The following is a 24,705-nucleotide window of genomic DNA, read 5'->3' as shown; positions in this document are numbered from 1 at the left end:
GTAATTTTGTTTCTCTTTTGAAATGAGATTGACTTTGGTCACGTGTGGAATATGTTTGATGTTGAACTAGTGAAAACTTAGAAGTTTGTTTGGATTGTTGGAAGGGATAGAGGAGGCAAGGGCAGTGGTATAGGTTTGGCATCTGTGATTGTATCAGTGTAGGGAATTTCTAGTGAAAAAATCCCGTGCAAGTGGCAACTGTTCTGTGACCTAACGTCTTAGAGGGTTGCCTGAGGCACTGAGAGATGAAGAGCCTTCCCCCTGGTGTTGTGGCCTCTCTGTATGTTAGAGGTGGAAACTGGGCCCAGGTTTACCTAACTCTAAGGCAACTCTTCATCCACACTGTCTATTACAGGGTGCCTCCGTAGGATTGCTAGATTGGAAGTACTTTATGTACTTAGGACTCGCTTTCAGGGTTAACCTAACCTAACCAGTTAGAACCAGGTCCCCTATTCTATTGATCTGCACTTTGCCTACTTCTGATCCCAAGATCTATCATAGTCCTGCACACTCTCACCTCAAATTCTAGCTCTGTTCCAGGACATTTACTGACCTAGCATAATGTGGTACACATCCTAGGCATTTAATTATTTCATTGAAAGGAATTGGCTTTGCCTACCATTGCTGTCTGGAGCTCAGTGAATATACAGCAGGGATGTCATAGAATATGTTTGGAGCCCAAAGTAGAACCTGACAGCATTGAGCAGAAATTTGCTGAGAGCAGGTAGATTAGAAAATACTATGGTATCTGGATTTCCAAGTTTGGGGATTGTTTCTGGTCCCAGGTGATTTTTATCTCTCTGGTCCTTTGTATATGGCAAGCCAGAAATCACTTACTTTGTTTTGCCTGTAAATTTAAACTCTGTTAAAGTTTTTTGGACCATCCTAGATTATTTTGCTTTCTAAAAAGAGTCAGAGAAAAATCACAGGTAATTCATTCTTCTTTACATTTCATTAAATCTTTCATAAACTTTTATTTCCACCCTATATTTTGACTTTTTATTTCATTTTTCTCTTAACGTTTCATTGTGGGGTTTTTCTACCCAATAATTGAACTAATGAGGCTGACTACCTTTTTTGCACTGATTTACATTCACTTATATAACTATAAGGTTGGAGACATATGTTCTTTCGCATCACCATCGCTGATACAGATTTTTCTGTATTAGAATATTTTCTAATATGGATTATAAAATACCAGCACCTGTGTTTATTAACACTGTATAAGGGAGGTGGCAGACATTTCTATGTCAACTTGCATTTTTTTTTTACCAGTTTGATTTTGGTCTTTGTTGACTCATTCATTCAACCAAAGATATAAAGACATTTCATTCAACCAAAAATATAAAGCTCATGTGATGCAGCCCGAATATTCATCCTTTAGGACATGCTGGGGAAACTATTTTACAATTTGGATGAAATAGAAAACATCAGAGAAAAATTAAAATTTTGAATCAGATTTTGGAGGAAATTAGGATCATTGATTATTGGAGACAACATTATAGATCAGTGGTTTATACCTATAACACTGGTGGGCTACAGAATTTTTGCCTTTGAAATACTGCCTTACAAAATATATATTACTGTTTTTCAGATGTATTTAAATGTTACATGTAATGAAATACAAGTTTAAAACAATGAATTCATAGTAGCTCATTGCCACTACTTCTGCAACCAGTGGGTATTAATAGTACGATTATTATCATGTGAATAGCTGTTACGGTTTTTAGTATTAAAAAAAAGGTCCTCACTCTGAAAAGGTTAGAAACCATTGAAGCACAATAATTTATGTGGGGTGTGGCATGATGTTAGCCCAACAAAAAAGTTATATTAGAGGGTTAGCAAACAAATCATCCTTAGTGGGATATTTGGTGGGATATTATAGTAGAAACCTTGAAGAACAAGCTAAGGAATTTAAATTTGGTAAAATAGGCGATTTTATTTTCTTTAAATTCCTATACTACTGCTATGCTAGTTTAGAAAAGAATAATTAAAAATCTCTTCTTTGAAAATACTGAACAGAATTTTTAAAAGTTTACTTCTAACTTTTTCTCTCTAGTATTATTAAAATATGTAATAGAAAAATATTTGTGGTTCCCACCTTACAAAAGGCCTCAAAAATAAATCAGTTTCATTGTGTTGCTATATATCTGTAGGAGTCCTAGAAAATCCCTTTACATCCAAATTTTTATCCAGACACTTGGCAAAGTAATGGTGGTAGAAACAAGCCTAATCACTATAATTTCAGCTTAAACTAGAATATCAGCTCTGAACCACTGTTCTAGATGGCATATTTATCATAATATTGTTACAGCTTTCTAAGAACAATTTGGTATATCCGTTTTCAAGTTGTCACGAAAACAAACATTTCTTAAGTGTTTACTTTGTGCCAAAGTACTGTGCCAAGTGCAAGAGTACAAAGGCAAAAAAAACAGTCCTTGCCCTCAAGGGGGTTACAGTTGAATAGAGGAGACAACAATGCAGACCCACTATGTACAAACAAGATATGTGTGTGTGTATATTATATACATATATAATATATATCTAAACTATATTGGAGATAATCTCAGAGAGAAGGTATTAGCATTAAGGAGGATCAATAAACTAGTTGTTTGCATGTTGGCTACCTAGTTAGACTGTGATCTTGAGAGAAGAAACTGTTTTTTGCCTTTCTTTATATCCCCAGTGTTTAGCACAGTGCGTGACACATTGTAGGCTCTTAATAAATGCTAGGTGACTTGAAACCAAGAAGAGGAGATGAGGAGGGAGAGAATTCTAAACATGTAACACTGTCAGTATGTAGTCAGAAGATGAAATGTTATATGAGAGGAACAGTAATGAAACCAGTGTCATTGGATCATAGAGTATGTGATAAGGGAGTAAGGTACAAGAAAACTGGAAAGGGAGGAAGGAGTCAGGTTATAAAAGGCTTTCAAAAGAAGATTTTATTTGGAGCCAACAGGGGGACCATTGGAGTTTATTAAATATTGGTGCAACATGGTCAGGCCTGCAATCTAGGAAAATTAATTTGACAGCTGAATAGAAGATAATTGGAGTAGGGAAAGATTTGAGACAGAGAGACCAAATACAAAACTGTTGAAATAGCCTATGTATGAGGTGCTGAGAGTCTTCACCAGGTTGATAATAGTGTCAGAGGAGAGAAGGGGGCATTACAGAAGTGCTGTTATGAAGGTGGAAATGATAGGGCTTGGCAATAGATTGGATTGGGGGAGGGGTGAAAGAGTGAAGGGTACTAGTTGACAGGCTGCAAGCCTGGGTATCTGAGAATTGTGATACCCTCTACAGAAATTGGGAAGTTAGGAAAAAAGAAGTGGGTTTGGGAGGAAAGATGATGAGTATAGTTTGGAAATGTTGAGTTTAAAATGCCTATGAGACAACCAGTTTTAGAGTCTAATTGGTAGGGTATATCTGATTTATCCTGTCTACCAATTTTCACACCAAACTATCTAGAAGTAACTTGTTAAAGCTAAAATTCTAGCTAGTCTGTCTAAAATACCTAATGAGTGGTCGCTAATAAATTATAAGCTTTAGCAAGAGTTAGGCTTTTAAGGATTTATTAAGGAGAATAAGAATTTGGTAAAGAGAGAGAAAAAGGCCTACATTCATCTATCTATTAAAGGGAGAACGCATTTCTAGCTCCCTTCTCCACCAGCGTCCTCAGGAAAGAGAGAGAGACAGAGTGCCAGGCTCCCCCTTCCTCCTCCCACCAGCAAATGTCACTTCCTGACACCAAAGAAAAGACGCATGGTCTTGCCCTCAGAGATGTTCACTTCATTTCTACAGTAAGTCTCCAGCAGGTGGCTTCATTCCAATCGTTAGAAACTTGATAGTCTTCTTGACATTATCTTTTAAAAGTATCCATTAGCTAGTTTAATTTTGAATTCCAGGATTGGCAATAGTCTTCTCAAGGTTTCCATTATAGAAAATATGGATTTGGAAAGGCTATGCATGTCTTCCCATTGCCTACCTAGAGATAGTTTCTTAAACGGTGGAGAAAAATCAGATCAGTTTCATTGAGCCCTACAATTTTATAATGATAAATAGGATTCACGGGGTTAGGTCTACATGTATATTTCCAATCAAAAGACCAGCATTATTAATTCTTTAATTAGCCCATTAGATAATATGATAAGATTCTTCCCCTTAAACTTAACCTTGATTTTCAGTTATGTTAATGCTGTGACTTTTATTGAGATATGGACATTAGGAGATATGGCATGAGTAAGAGATGAGATATGGCCATGAGTATGGTATGGTAAGAGTACAGGCTAGATTTATTCATTACTCCCCTTTACCTGATATAGCACAGACAAACTAACCTTCTTGCTAATCCTTACATATAACACTCAGTCTCCAGTCACTATACTTTTGTACTGGCTGCTTGATTTAACTTACTTCTTAACTCTACTTCTTGATAATTCTCATTTTCTTCAAAATTCACTTCATGCACCACCTAATACATAAAGTCTTTCCTAATCCCTAACTGCTAATGCCTCACCCCCTCACCCCCACCATTCTCTTGTATTTATTTTATAAATACTTAAGTGTGTATGCTGTCTTGGCCCTCAGATAAGTAGATTTGGGAACCCAGAGCATATGACCTTATTAGTGAGAGTCATTTTAGAAATACTCAGCAATGCAGTAATATAATGATCTCTCCATAATTTATAGATTCCAGGGATTTCTCTGGATGGTCAATAGTAAATCCATAAGATTAAAAAAATTTTAAAGGCCCCAAGAGTTCTCTTAAAAACAAAATTGTTAAGAATCTATTCCAAGGGCAGCTAGGTGGCGCAGTGGATAGAGCACTGGCCCTGGATTCAGGAGGACCTGAGTTCAAATGTGACCTCAGACACTTGACACTTACTGACTGTGTGACCCTGGGCAAGTCACTTAACCCCAATTGCCTCACCAAAAAAAAAAAATCTATTCCAAATGGTGAGCCCATTAATTCTACAGTTAAAGTTCTTTCTGTCAGCATGAATAGAAGTGATTTACTATAATCATCTTTAAAAAGAAATATCATTTATAACACTAAAATCATATGTTTGAAACTATGCTGGCTTCTCAACAGATTAGAGGACCAAGTTTCAAAGTAACGATTTACATGAGCACAATAATTCTACAGCTAATCAATTATACCCTTTTCCTCTTACAAAGAAAACAAGACCAACCTAAGGATAAATGTATGATTCTTAGAGCTAACATCATCTTTTAACTCAGTAGCAAAGAACTATTTTATAAGCCATAGTACTCTTTGATATGCTTCTTTACAAACTCTATCAAAATACTATTGGGTGGGGGCAGCTAGCTGGTGCAGTGGATAAAGCACTGGCCCTGGATTCAGGAGGACCTGAGTTCAAATTTGGCCTCAGACACTTGACACTTACTAGCTGTGTGACCCTGAGCAAGTCACTTAACCCCCATTGCTCCTCAAAAACAAAACAAAAACACTATTGGGTGGCTAGGTGGCATAGTAGATAGAGTGTCAGGCCTAAAGTCAGGAAGACTCATCTTCCTGATTTCAAATCTGGCCTCAGACACTTAGCTGTGTGACCCTGGGAAAGTCACTTAATCCTGTTTACCGCAGTTTCCTTATCTGTAAAATGATCTGGAGAAGAAAATGACAAATCATTCCAGTATATGCCCAAAAAGCCCTAAATGAGGTCGCTCAGAGTTGGGCACTACTAAAATATGACTAACAACAATTGCTTGCTATTAATGCTTGATGGCTTTGTGTCCCCGGGCAAGTCATTTTAATCACAGAGTCCCAGATTACTCTCTTAAAAGAGCATAAATTGCGAAAGCAGCTGCTGATAAGCATTAGTTAAGGGAGTTTCCTCATGCCAATGAAATAATGTCTGTTCCTTTCCCACTACTCTTCTCCCCTGCAAAAAAAATTCTGTTTAAATAAGTTGATAGAAATGGTCTCCCAATAGATGCATTCTCAAATCCATAATGGTGTCAAATCAGTTTGTATCCTAGGCCTCTGTTTTAATCTACATTAAACCTACATCTGTCAAGAGTATTAAGCACCTATTGTGTGCCAAAGTACCTACATGCTAGGTACTTGGGATACTAAAAGAAGATAGTCCTTGCCCTTAAGGAACTTGCATTCTATTGGGGGGGGGGTATCATGCATTTTGGGGGATAGTGGCAAGGGAAAAGAACTATGGTCTAGGTTTAGCCTCTACAAAATCTCCTCTACTCAAAGGGTCACCATCCTAATTAGTCTCTCCTTACCTCTCACTTCAGCCTTCTCCTCCAATTCATCCTCTACACAGATCTGATCATTTCAGTTCCCTACTCAATATAAACTTAGGTGACTCCCTATTTTAGAATCAATTACAAAATCCTTGGGGGAGGGGGGGCAGCTAGGTGGTAACAGTGGATAAAGCACTGGCCCTGGATTTGGAAGGACCTGAGTTCAAATTTGGCCTCAGACATTTGACACTTACTAGCTGTGTGACCCTGGGCAAGTCAACCCCCACTGCCTTGTTTTTCAAAAAATTATTGGGGGGGGGTGCAATTTAAAATCCTTCCCTACTTGCCCCCCATCTGGCTTTCTCTGTTCCTTATACATGATACTTCAAAGCCCATATCTTTGTCTTTGCATGACTATTTCTTGTTCCTGGAACGAACTATCTCTTCACTTACCCCTTTAGAATCCCTGGTTCCATTAAAAGCTCCTCCAATTTTAATGTTTATCTTTTTGAAAGCCATAGTGTTTACTTTGTTACCTAATATCCATGTAATGAATTCCCTGTGAGTTTAATTCAAGGAATTAAAATTCTGGATCACGCGGCAGCTAGGTGGCGCAGTGGATAGAGCAACGGACCTGGATTCAGGAGGACCTGAGTGCAAATTCGGCCTCAGACACTTAACACTTACTAGCTATGTGACCCTGGGCAAGTCACTTAACCCCAATTGCCTCACCAAAAAAAAAAAAATTCTGGATCACCTTCTACAAGAAGCTTTTCCTGACCACCCCCATTCCCAGCTGCTAGTGTCCCACTCCAGCTACCCACAAAACTACTTTGTTTATATTTTATATATACCAGTGTATGTACACATAGTGGACACTTAATTAACACTTAGTGACTGCTTCATAGCCAGCCATGGAAGGAATAGGGAGTCACTGTAGCTTATTGAGCAGGAGGTCCAATGTGGTTCAGACCTGTTCTTTAGAAAAACCACTTTGGCAACAGAGGGGAAACTGTATTGGAATAAAGAGAAACTTGAAGCACGGAGACTAATTTGGAGGGCTGTTGTAGTGGTTCAAGTGGAAACTGAGAGCACGAACCAGGCTGAGTATAAAGAGAAGGGGATATATTGTGAGAAATGTGAAAGGAGAAACAACAAGATTTGGTAACAAATTGGATATGTGGTATGAGTGAATAAGGAATTGAGGAAGATAATATGATTTTGAACCTGGGCAACTGGGAGGATGGTGGTGTCCTTGACAGTAAGAGGCAAGTTGAGAAGAGGGAATGATTTGGTGGGGGACGATGATAAATTCTGTTTTGGACATGTTGAGTTTGAGAGGCCATAGAATTCAAGAGTTCAATTCAGAGAGTTCAATTTGTGACACAAGCTTATCATCATTTTCAGTTTTTAATACAGAAAATGAACACATTCTTTCTCTTTAAAGTCAGCAGAAGATCAAAACAGTATAAAAATTATTCAGTGCCCCAGAGTAAAATTATTTTAAAGGATAATATTCTGCTAAATTATTGTGTTGTAAGTGCTATTTAATAAGAATTTAAGGGCAATACAAAATGAAATTACATTTTTCCCCTCCTGATTTTATCCCTTTCTAATTCTTTGTCCAGTATTTTATAATTCCAGAGTTTTGATGGGGCTTCTCAAAACATGTCCAGAAAATGAATACTTTTACATTTTTCTTCCTTTCACCCACAAAACCATTATGTTTAGATTATTACTAAATCTTTAAAATTTCCAATGAACATTTACTTTTGAGGCCTTCAGTAACCATGATGAACAAACTTCCTTATGCTGAGAACTGATGGGTGTGCACAAAAGCTGAATATTTTGCATAGGTAAGTCTACATGCTGATAAACACATCCAGCACACTTAAAAGGCTGCTAAAAATTTAAATTGTCTTAACCAATTTTTGTCTGTCTAATTTCTTTCTCAGAAGTTTTTCAACATTTTTTTCCTCAGTATAATTAATGTCTGTGTTTTACTCTCCCTTTTATCCCTTTTTCTTTTACTTAGTTGATTTCTGAATGTTTCCCTTTATTCCTGTGATCTTTTCATAGAGGCACTGTCTGGGTGAAGCTTTGCATAAATCTATCAACAATGTAAGTGAGCTGCACTTACAGTTTGTTCACAAGGGCATGCTGCACTTCTCAGTTTGCATAAGTGACATCATTGCTTTAAAGCTTCAGCCTGTTGATAGCAAAATACATGTTGGTAGAGTCATTAAGAGGATGTGTTCAGATATGGTTAATAAAAGCTTTTGTACTGCATCCATTCATTTGTATATGTGCTTACATCTAGCATAACACTTTATTATATTAATAAACATAGCATTTTTATGTGAAGTCAGAGCAAGCATTTCAAAGCACTGTTCTTAAGCATAAAAATTGATGATGCTTTTCTTTGATACTCTGAATGAAGGTAGTGCTTTAGGAAAAAAATTAACTAGTCAGCTTAATAATAAAATTGGCAATGAATTCCAACTGATCTAAACACTAGAAAAATGGATTTCTACTTTTTCAAACCCTTAAATTAATTTTACTAAAACAGTGTTATTAAATTTCAGGACTTAAAAGATAAAGTTAAATATTTATATTTGTCCATGAAATATTTTAGAAACTCAAAAGTTATAGGCACGAAGAAATGTACAATGAAATTTTTATCTCATTACTTCATATGTATTCAAGGATGCACAAATTCAGGTAGCAAAGTGTAATATATTATTTATAAATTTAAAATTTTGTTTCTCCTCTAAGAACAAAAATAAATTTTATACTAACCATATAATGTTAATTCTCTAAAATAATTTTATGAAGAGAAGAAACCTTGAGATGTTTTCCTTGACATCCTAGAGAAATCAAAACTCAGAGTCTGTATACTTTGAAGTTTTATCATACTACTAAAGTACAAGTATTTACTTTTACCTCCCCAATTCCTTTGTACTCTACCAAAGAAAACATTTATACTTGAGATTTCCTTATGACATCAAAGTCATAGCCATATCACAGGCAAAATCTGAATGCAAATACCATATAACTGTTATTTTTAGTTCTTGTGAAATAAGACTTCATTAGAAATTCTTCCCGGGGGCAGCTAGGTGGCACAGTGGATAAAGCACTGGCCTTGGATTCAGGAGAACCTGAGTTCAAATCCAGCCTCAGACACTTGACACTTAACTAGCTGTGTGACCCTGGGCAAGTCACTTAACCCTCATTGCCCTGCCCCCCCCCCCAAAAAGTAGAAATTCTTCCCTTTTAAGAACAACATATTATTCTTGAGCCTATTAGGAATATTTAGAAATTACTTTTTAGTTTGGCTATTTTCACATCAACCTATACTTTGTTTCACTCATTGGAACACAGGCTGTTGGGAACCCAAGATGCAGGACGATATCCAAAATTAAGCTGAATCACCTATCGGGATACTTTTTTCCTAAATGATATCCTTATTCTACTGTACTTAAGTGACTGAGCCCATCATCATTTCTGTTCCCCAAATTATACTTTTCCTATAAAGTATTCAGGTTCTAAACGCAATATCCAAAAATCTTACAGTGCTCTTTCACCAGCTTTATAACCCATACATTACGATACTTCAAGACTCTCTAATTGTATTTCACTCCTACTCCCAATCCCTTTTTATCCCAGTATGACAGGAAGAGGTAGTAAAACTAAGCACTTACCAAGAATTTACTTTAATTAGTGTTTTTTAGAAATCTATGTTCCATGATTAATTCTTATTTGCCTCCTCCCCCAGATTAATTCTTAAAAGCCCTAGCTCTTATATGAGCTTTCAGATTTTTAGTTAGCTTTTTTAAGGCTTAGCAGGAATTCTACAAATGGTCTAAAGACATCTTATTAATCAGCCCCATTATTCATAAACTTTTTACCCTACAGATATCCTTTCTTTAAAAGTGAAAGGAAAGGATAAAGAGATGATAAAACTTCATTTAGTCAGTCTCCATTAAATTTGGAATTTGGGATTATTTAGACCAGGGTATGGCCAAAGTTTAACTTTGTTTAGCAGATATTTTCTTCATAAAAACTATATACTAGTAGTGTGGAAAATATCTTTTTAAAATATTATATGTGTACTGACTCACATTCTTAAGTAAGGTTTTTGGTTTGGTTTTTTTTTAGCATTTTATCATTGAATAAGAGCCTTACTATGTGCAGAACATTCTAGGAGATACAAGTATAAGGCACAAAGGTAAATGAGATTTATGTCCCTAGAGAAATGTGTTTGTGTGTGTATGTATTCACAGAAACACACACACACACACACACACACACACACACTAGATGATAGACAGACATGCATGTGTGTATATATATTAATATATATATACATATATATATATGTTGATTACAAATAATTCTTTAATTTAAAAAACTTTAGGATTACCATTTGGCTTTTACTAACTTAGTTTGAATTGTTGCATGTTTAAAATTGTAATTCAACCTTTTCACTAAATTAGATTGACATGTTCTCTAGTCATAATTAAGTGAGATTTTATTCAAGTAGATTCCTACAGTTGCCATTTAACTATTAATAGTAGTCTACTTATACATGCTGTTTCCTTATTCCTATAATCATTGCTTTAAACACACATACACACATTAGCTTGTTACCTTTCAGACTTCTATAAAAATTTAGAAATAACTTACATATATAGTTGCTTAATATCTTAGGAAACTAAAGTAAGATAACTTTACCTACTGTCTTCACTGTAGAGATAATTAATATCCTATTGACTCTCACCCTCTTAGTTAACAAACTAAACTGAGAACACACTATGACACATTTTTTTTTTTTAGTGAGGCAATTGGGGTTAAGTGACTTGCCCAGGGTCACACAGCTAGTAAGTGTTAAGTGTCTGAGGCCGGATTTGCACTCAGGTACTCCTGACTCCAGGGCCGGTGCTCTATCCACTGCATCACTTAGCTGCCCCACTATGACACTTTTGAGACTCAATTTCATCAATTGTGCATGCTTCCTCAAGATCACAATTCTTCTTTAACTTAGTGGCTGGTCTTTGAGAGTTGCTGCAGCTGAAAAACTTATCATCTTACCCAACCAATACTGAGTCCAACCAATACTGGTCCTTTAACTATAGACACACAGTTCATCACAACTCATGTTTGAGACCTTCCTATTTTTTAGAACCTACCAAAACTGATACTCTAGTTCTGGAGTCAGAGGACCCAGGTTCAAATCCCATCTTTGATGTTTACTCCTTGAATGACCTTAGATAAGTCACAACTCCCCTGAGCCTCAGTTTCCTCATCTTTAAAATAAAGGACATGGGTTAAGTGGCCTCAGAGGTTTCTTCCAGGTATAGATCTACAAACCTATGATCTATGTGACTAGTCATTTTATCAAAAATGAATCATAATGTCATGAATTCAGGGAGTTAAGAGTTTGTGGAATAACTGATGCTTTCATCTTAACTACTATTCCAATGCTAAGAAATGCATAATTTTAGAGCCCAATGATTTACAATCTTAAAGTGTTTAATCTCTAAATCGATATTCTAGCATTTTCTGAACTATTGAGATTTTAAAATAGCTTGAAACATGGTGATAGCACTGAAAGGTAAGGTTTCAGGTATTGTACATGATGTACATGTTCTGTTTTAAAGTCTCATCATGTTTAAGTCCTTCAGATTGGCAACTTCTAATCTGAATCTATGAAGCCTGTGGATGGGGTCCCTTCAGAAAACTCAATCATTTTGGTGGTGATTAAGCAAAGATTTTTTAAAAATAATTTAACTTTAGGTTTCAATTTCAAAACTGTTTCTACATGAAAATTTTACCAGAAAACAATCTTATAAGGAAATAAAGCAAGAAAGTTAATCAGACCACATAATTCCATTTGACATAGACCTGAAACTTGCAATTTATATTAGGGCCATTTGGCACATGGGAATTTTTTTTTAAATTGTGTGCAGAATAGTGTGCCTATTTATCTGAACATGTATCATGTAATTTAAATAAATTAATGTGAGAACTTAGGGGAAAGTGAGACTTAAGTACGTAATGATAAAACTAACCAAACTGGAGATCATTGAGGACTAATAAAATAAGGATTAGCAAAATAAAAATATTTAAAATAATTGTCAGAGTATTTGAGAATTGTAATCAGTGTGGATGAAACTATAGCTTTATATACTGTATAACCTCATTTTGTTTCTGGCAGCACATTTAAAATAGTGCTTAATTTTTAAAAATGCTGTTTCAGTTAACTACATGCCATATTATTATGTAACAGAAAGTTGTATCTAAACTTGTTCAATTCAAAATCATTTTGTTGTCCTTTGTGTTTCAAATTAATGAGGTTTTACTGTATTGTTTCCACAGCATATACCAAATTCAGTTGTTATAAAAATACCAACTCATTTTGCATTGCTTTTCTCATTTTTGTTTTTTAAATACCACATAATTTTCATGCTAAATATGGCCTGACAATTTTATGCCATCTGACTAATTCATTTATAGGAAGAGCAATAGTCAATAAATTTGAATGCTAAATTGCATGACAAAGGTTCTTTGAGTAGAGTTGTCTTTAAAATGAGTCCAGAACTTTATCCAGGTATCCAGAGAAATATGTGAAGTAAAATTTTATTATTTTTAATAGTTTTAGAGTTAAAGAACAATTATGTTATAAAACATGTACTGACTTGTTTTTATGCTGGTAATATTTAGAATGCAAATTTATATGAAAACTGATATTATCTAAGTTGAAAGAATATTTCCAAAATTACTCTTCCCATTGCAGGAAAATTCATTTAACATAACATATAGATATTTTATGTAAAAGACATTTAGGTAATATGGTTTTTTATTTGTAATCAATCTAAATGTAATATTTCCTCAAAAATTTCCTTTTTCTTTATACACTGAAGATCAGTCATAATAAATAATACTATTCTATAAAAATATTTTTTGGTTTGATGATTTGGGAAGGTTGGTTTTGTTGCTGTGAACTTTTAAATTAATTCACAACAGCACAGGCACATTACATTTAATTGATTAAATTTCTGTAGCTACAAATCTAAATACTCAGAGGACACTATCAAGTATTCTTTACTTTTTAATATTGTCTTACAAACTTAAAAATTAAATTATTGGTTTATAAGGTCTTTCATTTAGAAAATGTCAATTTCCTCTTCTTCCCAGAACCCTCCATACATGTTGTGACAAAGCTGTCACCAGAGCAACCCCTAGGATACAGTGAATCAGGGTGAGCGCCTGGGCCCCATGCTTTTCGGGGACCTATCCTGCTGCAGGAACCAGTGGGCTGGGCATTTGACTCATGAAGGCAGCCAGCTGGGGAGAAGGAGGTGACTCATATACATACACACCCCATAGCCCTTACATACACATGTCCCTCAGGCTGCATGTTGTCCTCTTCTGACTTATTTTCTCCTCACTTATAATTGTCTTTGATTTAGGTTTCAGCCTGATTTCACCTCTATATGTTTTGTGGGTGAGGAGTAAGGGCCACACAGCATTATTGGCCTTAGGTTCTGTACCCCCAGGAGATGGCACTGGTTGTTGCCTCTATGGACTTATGTATGCAGTTGTTAATATTTGAGAGGTTGACTTACTACTTAAAAACTACCCCCATAAGGCTACCATTAGAGTCATAGTTGTACACAGTCTATGTGGGGGCAGGTTCTTTTCTTTGACCCATTTTGCCTCTAGCTATAGTAGTGGGAGTTTACAAAATTCAGTTTTATACAAAAATACAGTTTTAATTAACTAGTATTTATATAACTTAAATAATTTTAAAATAATATTACTAAATAACAACTTACTACAACATTCCACAGATTTTTATTTACGTTGTCATTTTATGAATATATATTTCATAACTCATTCTTAATTGCTTTTATAACAGTAAATACTAACCTTTACAATTCTCCTTGATGCTTAGCTTGGACTGCAAAAATACAATCCAAGTGATTTGTCCTCAGCTTGGGGGCTTACTAGCAAGGAGACCTTTCTTTAATAATATCTTACTAGTTAAAAGAGAGACATTTACTTCTGAACCATGTCTTCCACCCATACTTTTTTCTCCTTTATTAAACCTGCTGTTTAAGTGATTCTTCATCCCATCTCTTACTAAATCTCTCGTTTATCTTTCCTTGTGAGAATCATGAAGGTAGTCTTCATTTTGCTTCTCAGGAATGTGAAACCCTATATTTGTTCTCCACCAATTAGAAGAAGGGATTTATTCATTCTAAAATCCTTTTTCTCATTGGCAGAAAAATCTTTTTAACTTGATTTCCATGTAGTATTTTTAGCTACTGATTTCATAGCCCCTTATTAATTACTATTTCTCCACTACACCTAGCAACAGATTTTTTTGCAATTTGGTTAATATAAAATAAAAAGAAATAGTAGCCATTAGAACAGAAATAAAATAGAACATTAAAACTAACTGGCTTCATCATGTCTCTATGAACACATACAATACACAAAGACATTTATCCTTCATACTTAGAACAAAAGAAAAATCATGTGGTTTTGTATGTGTTAAAACTGACAAATAATGCAAATTTATATTAAGAGTGATGTTATCTATCTTCAAAAATATTTAGATGCTCATTTTCTTAGGTTGGAAGAAAAGTACCTGATACTGGCATAGAGGTAAAGTAAAAAGGGAGTCAGAACACCTTATGGCTGGATAGCCTATGCACAACTTTTTCAAAATTAAGGCCCTTTATGGTAACCATTTTATGAAAGAAAAATCAAATAAGTGTATCAGATAATGAAATAGCAAGCATCTCAGCTTGCTATGTTAGAGGAAGATTCTATAATCTAGATTTTTTTAAAAGCTTACTAAAGCAAATCAACCTTTTGATACTGTCCTCTTGAGATAGATGCAACTAATTTAAATAAATTTACAAAGTATTTGTATAATTACAAATATATATGTATGTAGAATTATAATACAACCTTATTTCATATATCACATTTGACTTTATTGCAATTCAGAATTTATGATTGTGTTTCTGCATATGTATTACATTATTCCCTTAGAAGTTCTAGGCATTTTATATGTAGTAAATCTCAGTCCACTTTCAAGGACAACTTGTGAAAAATGATGTGAAGAATTATTAAACACAAATATTACAATGTCATCATATGGTAAAAATGTTATAAGTGAAAATTTCCTAAGAAAGTTGTAATTAAAATTGTCATTGAAAGTTTTTGTTTCCTTTAGAGTGACAGTTCATAAAAATTACCTTGTATTTATACTTAATTGTCTACCTTTCTGTGGCATAGATTTCCTTGCTGAAACAGAACTTGGAGATGCAGCTCTCACAGTCTCAGACTTCTTTGCAGCAACTACAAGCCCAATTTACACAGGAGCGACAACGGCTTACACAAGAGCTTGAAGAATTAGAAGAACAACACCAACAAAGACACAAATCCTTAAAAGAAGCACATGTCCTTGCATTTCAAAATATGGAAGAAACAAAAGAACAGGAGCAGAAGGTATATTTAGCATATTTTGTGGGGTGGGGTGGCAGTGAGGGTTAAGTGATTTGCCCAGGGTCACACAGCTGGTAAGTGCCAAGTGTCTGGGGCCAGATTTGAACTCAGGTCCTCCTGAATCCAGGGCCGGTGCTTTATCCATTGTGCCATCTAGCTCTGCCCCCTTATTTAGTATATTTTAATGACATTAAATGTGACAGAATGGTATATTTTGACAAAATGGCATATTTTGAAAATCCCTCAGTCTGATCTAATAATAATTAGCCTTTCAAATGTTCAGAGCTTATTTTAGAGCCTCCTTCTCCACCCTGCCAGAAAAAGCCAAATCCAATCACATTTTACTTTATTCATATATTTACAATGCCTTGTCTTTTTAAGATCTGAGTTCCTTTACAGAAGAGTTAGTGTTTATTGATCCATATGCGTCTGATGGATACATTTGTAATAAATTGAACCAGAAATGAAAAAAAAATGTGTTCAAGTTCCCTAGTTTAATTCCATGCTAGCATTAGGAATGAATGTTTCTGGATTACATTATGTAGCTTTCTACATAGTGATAGTGAATAAGTCCCACTGAACTGAATGTCCCATTCAGTCCATCTTGTCCATAATTGTAGAGACAGAGCCATAGTCCTTTAATATTATCATCCACTGATAATCTTTTATCATCTTTGCTCTCTCATAAAGCAAAGTATTTCCAGGCAAAATGTGCTGATAAGACTAACATATTTTTTCTCTCTTTTCCTTACCTAAGCAACTCACATTGAAATAGAATGAGAAAAACTTGGAAGGCAAAACTACTTTAACATCATATGTTGAGACTAATTAATCTGCAAAGCTTTCTTTAAAGTGTCCTAGAATGATGGTGGGGCAGCTAAGTGGCTCAGTGGATAGAGTGTTGGACCTGGAGTCAGGAAGACCTGAATTCAAATCCAGCCTCAGACATTTAGTAGCAGTGTGACCTGAGCAAGTCACTTAACCATCATCTGTAAAATGAGTTGGAGAAGGAAATAGCAGTACACTCCAGTATCTTTGCCAAGAAAACCTTAAGGGGGTCATAAAGAGTCAGACATGACTGGAAATCACTAAACTACAAGGATGCTATTAGGCAGTCCATGTTCTCTTCAGGCTAAGATAACTCTTAGGAGAATACAAGTTCTTGGACTCCAAGGCTGACAAAAGTTAAGAGAAGTGTGTTTATGTTGTTTGTCCATTTAGTGAGAATGAAATTTCAGGCTTCAGAAAACCATTTTATCTGGAAACCTTACTACACTATGACAGGAGTCCTGTAACTACTTGTAAACTGAGGCAAACACTCTCTTGATGGAATTTTGATCTCTCTTTCCCCAAAGGGGTAGATCAGGGAATGTAAAGGCCACTTCCTGAGATCTAAATCCCATTCTTCTAAAAAGGAAGAAAGCCAGAGAAAGACAATGCCTGTGAAATTAAAGAAAGGTGGTATTTAGCAGGGAAGAAATTTTAACATGGTACATGGGTACTATCCAGCCTATTACTGAATAGGACACCAAGTAACAGAGTGCAGGGGTTTATATACAGTTTAAACAAAGGCACATAAAGATTTGAAAGGAAAGATGTACTATATCAAAAATGAAGGGCTATACCAGACCACCCCCAGCTTTGGGCTATCAGTTCAAAGAATGTACACTCTTTTCATTGGATGGGCTAAGCTACCCCTCACTGGATGAAGAGGCCTTCCTACCTAGACAAATGGATCTGTCTCTATTCAGGCTTGAGTAGAACACAATGAGCTTCCCCACCCTAGATTCCTTACAAGTTTGGGATGGGTCTGACCAAGGCAAAAGGGAGTTAATTTAATCTCATCAAGAAGGAAAAAAACCAGAGAAGTGTGTGTGTGTGTGGGGGGGGGGGTCAGCACTTTCAAAAAAGGGGGGAAACTGAATCTCCCCAAGATATTAATTTTTAAATATAATTTCTCACACTGACCTATACGTAACTCATTCATTTCAGTTCAGTTCCATTGAACAAAGATTTATTAACCTCTATAAAGCATGTGTTAAGTTCTCAAAATACAAAAGTAAAGTAAGATGGCATCTGTCTCAGATTGTTAGCAATCTAAAGGGAAGATCAGGCACACACACAAGGCCTTACTACAAACTAGAATTTGAAAAGTACAAGGCAAAGGGAAGGAGCAGCCAAAGAGACCATGAAATGAAACATATTGACAGATTAACCTGGCTCTTTTTCAAGAGATCAACTACCTGAACCACTTGATGGGCACCAACTGATATCATGTGTTTTATATAGCTTTCAGCTTGTTTATTCCATGTATCTATAACATGACATTCTGCTTTCTTCCAAGCAGCTCAATTTAGTCAAATGACTTTGTCCTGGCTGAGTCCAGAATAGAATAAGAGGTGCTTGAGTTGAGAAGCTAGAAGGTAAAGATCAGGCACTGTCCCCTTAGGGGACCCAGCAGAGAACAAGGATATACTCAAATTACTGCAAAACAAAGGAATGTGGGACAAATATAGAAGAGATTTTAATTCTATCCCTCTTGTCACTGTAAAAGTGAAGGGGGGGGACAGCTAGGTGGCATAGTGAATAGAGCACCAGCCCTGGAGTCAGGAGTACCTGAGTTCAAATCCAGCCTCAGACACTTAACACTTACTAGCTGTGTGACCCTGGGCAAGTCACTTAACCCCAATTGCCTCACCAAAAAAAAAAAAAGTGAAGGGGGGGGCAGCTAGGTGGCATAGTGAATAGAGCACCGGCCCTGGAGTCAGGAGTACCTGAGTTCAAATCCAGCCTCAGACACTTAACACTTACTAGCTGTGTGACCCTGGGCAAGTCACTTAACCCCAATTGCCTCACTTTAAAAAAAAAAAAAAGAGCACAAAAAAATGAAGGGGAAGGGTCACCCAAAACAAAGCCTCTAGCAACACAATGGTAGTAAAAATATAGATTTGAGAAATCATCTTCATAGAGGAAATAAATGGGAGTGAATAAAAACACTAAGGAAGAGAAGAAACAGAGAAGAAAAAAAGGTCTGAATAGAAAACCTTGAGACCACCCACATTTAATCAGCAAATGGATAAGAAGGCCAGAAAAGGAGATAGACATCACCATCAGAAAGGTAGGAGGAGAATTATGAGAGTGTAGTGAATGGAAGCCAAGGTAAAAGGGATATTAAGAAGCCTGTGGGGGGCAGCTGGGTGGCGCAGTGGATAGAGCACCGGCCCTGGAGTCAGGAGTACCTGAGTTCAAATCCAGCCTCATATACTTAGCACTTACTAGCTGTGTGACCCTGGGCAAGTCACTTAAACCCCAATTGCCTCACCAAAAAACAAAACAAAACAAAAAAAACCTCACCTATAATATGCTGAAGAAGAGGCCATTGGATTTGGTGATAAGGAACCCATTTATGACTCTGGAGAAAGAATATACAGAATTACAAAGGAAATTCATTTCATTAAAATTATGTCTTTGTTCTTTAATAATCTGTCCTTTGAGCAAAGATTTTAACCTACAGAAAAGTTTGACATTTGCTACAATTCATAGATAGTAGAGACATTTATTATAATGTATAGATTGAAGAGACCACTACATGGTGTACTAGAAAGAATCAGAAGTCAGGAAGACCTAGATTCAAGTTCTGACTCGGACACCTTTGTAATCTGGGGTTAAATGCTTAACTAGCCAGTGCCTCTAGGCAACTATCTAATGCAGTATGTTACGGAATCATTGTAGATCTGCATATGCAGTTTTCTTACTCCGACCTCTCTACACCAATGAATCCCAGGTCTGGACCTTAAAAAAAAAAAGTACTTATATAATATGAAGTTATTTTTGGTAATGCATTTGTCATTTATTTTGGGGGGGGTGTTCTTCTCTTGATGCTTATTTGTTTCATTCGAACATAATAAAACTTGATTATTTCTTTTTCTTGGTGTTCTAGGCACTTGAAAATCAGTTACAACAGAAACATTCAGCTGAGCTTCAGTCATTAAAAGATGCACATAGAATGTCCATGGAGGGTTTCAGGATAGAAATGGAACAGGAACTCCAGACTCTTCGATTTGAATTGGAAGATGAAGGAAAGGCTATGCTAGGTACCTTTCAATCTAGATTATAATTCTGCATGGGGCAACTAGGTGGCACAGTGAATAGTGTTCCAGGTCTGAAGTCAGGAAGACCAGAGTTCAAATGTGGCCTCAGATACTGTGTGACCCTGGACAAGTCACTTAACTCTGTTTGCTTCTGTTTAATCATCTGTAAAATAAGCTGGAGGAAATTCTCAAATGGGGTCATGAAGAGTCAGATATGACTAAAATGACTGAACAATAGCAACAAAAATAATCCTGCATTTACTTATATACCATCCGCCTGCATTTTAAAAGATTTTTATATACTAGCAATTTAAATGACTTTAATTTTAAGAAATGTAGGAAACAGAATAGTTATACACATATAAGGTTTATTTCACTTGAACACACACACACACACACCCCATTACCAGATGAAGGTTAATGGACAGAAGAGAGGGAAGTACAGACCTCCCAACAAGAAGAAATTTCCCATGCTACTTGCAGCAATATCCCATAATGCTTTACTAATTCATCTCCATACCCTGGACTAGAGATTGGAAGTTAAGGGACCTTTCTCACCTCACCCCCAGATGAAACTAAAAGCTTTCCAGTGCAGCTGTAGAACTTAAAAAAAAAAAAAAGAGTTAACAGGTATGAGCTCACAGGGAGAACTGCTTGATAACTCTCCCAGTGTTTCAGGCCACTCTTCGGAATTAAAAACTGACAAGCAATTTCTGATCTATATTAGTAGAGGAAAGTTCCTTACTGGGAGTTATGTATATCAGTGAAATTACAAGTCTAGGCCAAAAAGGAGGAGAAGGAGGGGGAGGGACAGGAAAGAAAGCAACGTGCTGTAGTGAGGTAAAGAGCAGGCCTTGGAATCAAGATGAACTGCCCTAAATTCAAAACCTGCCTCTGACACATACTGACTGTGGAATCCTGCACAAGTTACTTATCCTCCTGGGCAATTCTCTAAGACTGAGTTGCCATCTGCATTGTTGGAGGGAATTTCCTTACCAAGAGAGCCCCTCTTCCAGTGAAATCACAGGTCCACGTGAGGGAAGAATTCACTTCTTGTTCAATTGTTTTATAGAGTCACCTTTGTAGTTTTCAACATTTATTAATGAAGCGGATGACAGTTAGTTTTGACTTCCCATTGTGACTTAAAACATGTTCCTAGAGAATTTTGGTGAAGATTTTAAGATCACTACCAATTGAAAAGAAGATGTTATTTTGAGCTTTTTAAGGAACTACATAATTAGTAGTTACTCTAAAGTTTTCTAGAATACTATGATTATTCTTTCTGCCATCCTCAATTGTGTTCAAAGTCCTCTCTCCTTGCTGCATGCCCAATCTTCCCACATTATTTTTTTTAATTGACCTTCTGTTAACACTAGATACATGCTATTTCTATACAGGAAGAGATAAGACAGAAGGGTTTAGAGTATTGTAGAATACAAAAGAAAAGCCATCAAGCAATGATGCCAGAATTTATGATAATTAAGAGATATTGGCCAGTTTCACTTTCCCTTTTCCCTTAGAGGTCACTACAAGTCAAAACTAGGGCCAGATGTAGGGGGGAAGCATTAGTACAATGGAAACACAGGTTTTACTTAACTTGTGTGAGGATCAAATTAAAACAAAAAGAACAGTTATTAATAGGATATGTTCTGAGATCTTTAATTAGAAGAAATTATCAAGTTCTTTGTTTTATCACTTTTAAAGGTATAGCAACTTTGAGAGCCACAACACTGAGATATAAGCTTTCTAAAACTGGAATGGGCTGCCTTATGAAGTAACAAGCAAGCTTTCTGCTTGAACATTGTGAGGGTTCATATCTCAGGAACAGAGAAGCTTAGAATGGAGTACCTTGTAAACAAAAATTGTTTCATATTTTGACTTTTGTATCCTCCTTAAGAAATTCTTGCTGGGGGCAGCTAGGTGGTGCAGTGGATAAACGATTGGCCCTGGATTCAGGAGGATCTGAGTTCAAATCTGGCCTCAGACACTTGACACTTACTAGCTGTGTGACCCTGGGCAAGTCACTTAACTCTCATTACCCTGCAGAAAGAAAGAAAGACATGCTTGCTAATGAATTGATTAGTTGATTGAGGTTCTTGCATTGAGTGGAAGATTGTTATTTATCTCTTAATATCTTATTAATCCAATAATAATGAAAGATAATTACATTTTATTTGATCACAATACCACTTCCACAGAAAAGTTAAAATAGTTATTGAAAATCTTCCATCCAAATAGTTATGTCATTTCTTAGCTTTTGACCTACCATTGTTATTGAAAATGTACTTAAATGTGCCCCCCAAAACGTTACATGGTGTATATAATTTGTGACTAAAATATCAGTAATATTTTTTAAATAACTGGTCTCTTTTTTCATGGAAACTAGCTTCCTTACGCTCAGAACTAAATCATCAACATGCTGCAGCAGTGGATTTGTTAAGGCATAATCATCAGCAAGAACTGATAGCTGCTAAAATGGAACTGGAAAGAAACATAGAAGTCAGTAGAAGACAGGTAAATAAGAATATTCTGCCATATGACAAACACATTCCTAATTTTTAAAGACTACAATGTAATAACAATATTCTTTGTAGTTATTTTATTATTTTAAGTGTTGAAATTTTGTTTTAAAGAGTAAAAAGAATGACTTTTGCATATCCTTTTTTGTCATATGAAATCCTATTTCATGTATTTTTAATTGAAGGTTTCATATTTTTATTTGTGCACTGGTGAGATCTAGTCATAAGGTTTGCCGTTTTGTTAATTGGAAAATGAAACACATATAGTTAGAATAATCATAATAGAGTGGAACATATAAAAGAATCATGCCTTCTACAAATTGAAAATTATATTAATGAAGTAAATGTTCTAAAAGCTTCACTACTTTGGTTTGTTTACCCTATTGTAGTTTTCTTTTAAAGAATTTGGAGGCTTGAACTGCTTTTATTTTAAATATACTGTAGTAACACACTATTAATTGATCAATTAGATATAACTTTTTTTTTTTTAACTGAGGCAATTGGGGTTAAGTGACTTGCCCAGGGGCACACAGCTAGTAAGTGTTAAGTGTCTGAAGCCGGATTTGAACCCAGGTACTCCTGACTCCAGGGCCGGTGCTCTATCCACTGCGCCACCTAGCTGCCCCTAGATATAACTTTAATCCATTTGTTTTTGATTGTGTTAAGTGATAAGCTCTAGTTTCTTCATCATGTATCAGAAGTTCTATCTAGGTTGCCTTTATTTGGTGGAAGGGATGTTCTCTCCAACTGGGCTTACACTGCACTAAAGAATATGATATTAAATATCTAAAAAATATCAGCATGCTGCATATGCCCTCTCTTAGAAGAGAGGTTATAAGTAGACAAAATAATGTACATATAATTTGGTAGATTGCAGGTGCCAGATGGAAGAACTGTTACAAGAGCACAGAGGGTTTCTTCTCCCTACCCCCAGACTGTATAAATATGGATATGGATATACAATTAAGTACATACAAACACACACACACACACACACATATGCACTTTTCAGACTAAGCAATGTAAGTGTACCAGAGGAACATTCCTACTGTTCTGTAGCTACAGTCTTTTCAGGACAAGGGACAAGAGTAGTTCCTCTGTGCTAAAAGGTCATATGTTATACAAACAATTATTTCATCCCAGTCCCTCCATCTATGGAAGAATAGGTCCAAAGCAGCAGCCCAGTGATAAAAATTAACAATTTTTTAAAATGGCTATTGTATGCAAGGCACTGTCCTAAGTGCTGGAACGGGTTACATTATGGATTCATGATCTCTGTCCAGCAGTGAAGATCTTAGCCCACCTAAGCTTTCTTATCCTGTGTGACCCTTGTCTATTTCCTCCCACAAATCCTCTTTTTTCCAGGATGTTGTCAACTATTTTTTTCTGGGAGTTTAAGTGAAAGAGGAGAGAGCTATAGAACAGCCAAGTGAGGGGCTGGAAGGATCAAAAGGAAAAAAATTTTTAGGCTATCGAAAAACCAGAGCCCATTCATAGGCATTGGGAAAGGAGCCAATCCAATTATTTATTTATTCAATCAATATTTATCAAGTATTTAGTATACGTGAAACATTGTAGAGGATAAAAAAAGAATAAGACATGGTCTCTGTCTTTATAGACCTTATGATTGGGAGATTGCATAAACACAAATGTAATATGAGAAAAATGTGAAATTAAATACTCAAGAAATTTATGGAAATTGAAATACAGGAGAGATTAGTTCCATCAGGGTTGACAGGTAGGGAGATGTTATTTGAGATGTATTTTGATGACTCGATAGCAATTAGACTTACAGAACAGTAAGGAAAGTACAGAAGAAACTCAGTAATGATATGGAAGTAGAAAACTTGCATAACAAGACTTTAGTGAATGTGTCCATGGAGTGGTAAATAGGCCATTTTAGCTAAGATATGAGGTAAGTAAAGAGTAGTAGTGGAAGGAACGTTTGGAAAGGTAAGTTTAGGCTAAATCATGAAAGGTTTTAACTGCTAATGGAGGAAGTTTAGGCCTTGTTGTGTAGGTAATTAATTTGTGTTTTGGAACCCCTGTAATCTAAATTCCTACACATAACCCAAATCTGCGTCCCCTCATGTATAAACAGAATGCTAATGTATTAAAACATTTAAGAATTCTTTTTCTTTGACAGGATGAGGAATATATGTGTCGTATATCAGATCTACAAGAGGAACTAAGGCATAGAGAACACCATATATCTGAATTAGATAAGGAGATACAACATCTTCATGATAGTATAAGTGCTTTAACCAAAGAGTTAGAGTTTAAGGGAAAAGAAATTCTCAGAATACGCAGTGAATCAAACCAGCAAATAAGGTATTATTTTTTCTACA

At 35.8% G+C, this 24,705-nt stretch overlaps 1 protein-coding gene across 7 annotated transcripts in view; it reads left to right on the top strand.

Annotated features, from left to right (window-relative positions):
- FAM184A (family with sequence similarity 184 member A) overlaps nt 1-24,705 on the top strand; it is a 129,537-nt gene that overhangs the window by 85,379 nt on the left and 19,453 nt on the right. For 5 of the 7 annotated variants that reach the window (XM_043962390.1, XM_043962386.1, XM_043962388.1 and 2 more), the window contains exons 10-14: nt 8,305-8,346; nt 15,538-15,750; nt 19,688-19,841; nt 22,225-22,352; nt 24,504-24,688. In XM_043962390.1, the coding sequence (XP_043818325.1) occupies nt 8,305-8,346; nt 15,538-15,750; nt 19,688-19,841; nt 22,225-22,352; nt 24,504-24,688 (722 nt within the window). The remainder of the gene's footprint in view (nt 1-8,304; nt 8,347-15,537; nt 15,751-19,687; nt 19,842-22,224; nt 22,353-24,503; nt 24,689-24,705) is intronic. The other 2 variants (XM_043962387.1, XM_043962389.1) reach the window with 1 other exon arrangement.

This window comes from Dromiciops gliroides, chromosome 4, assembly GCF_019393635.1.
Source record: "Dromiciops gliroides isolate mDroGli1 chromosome 4, mDroGli1.pri, whole genome shotgun sequence".
NCBI classification, from domain to species: Eukaryota; Metazoa; Chordata; class Mammalia; order Microbiotheria; family Microbiotheriidae; genus Dromiciops; species Dromiciops gliroides.
This window is presented reverse-complemented; position numbering and strand designations above follow the sequence as displayed.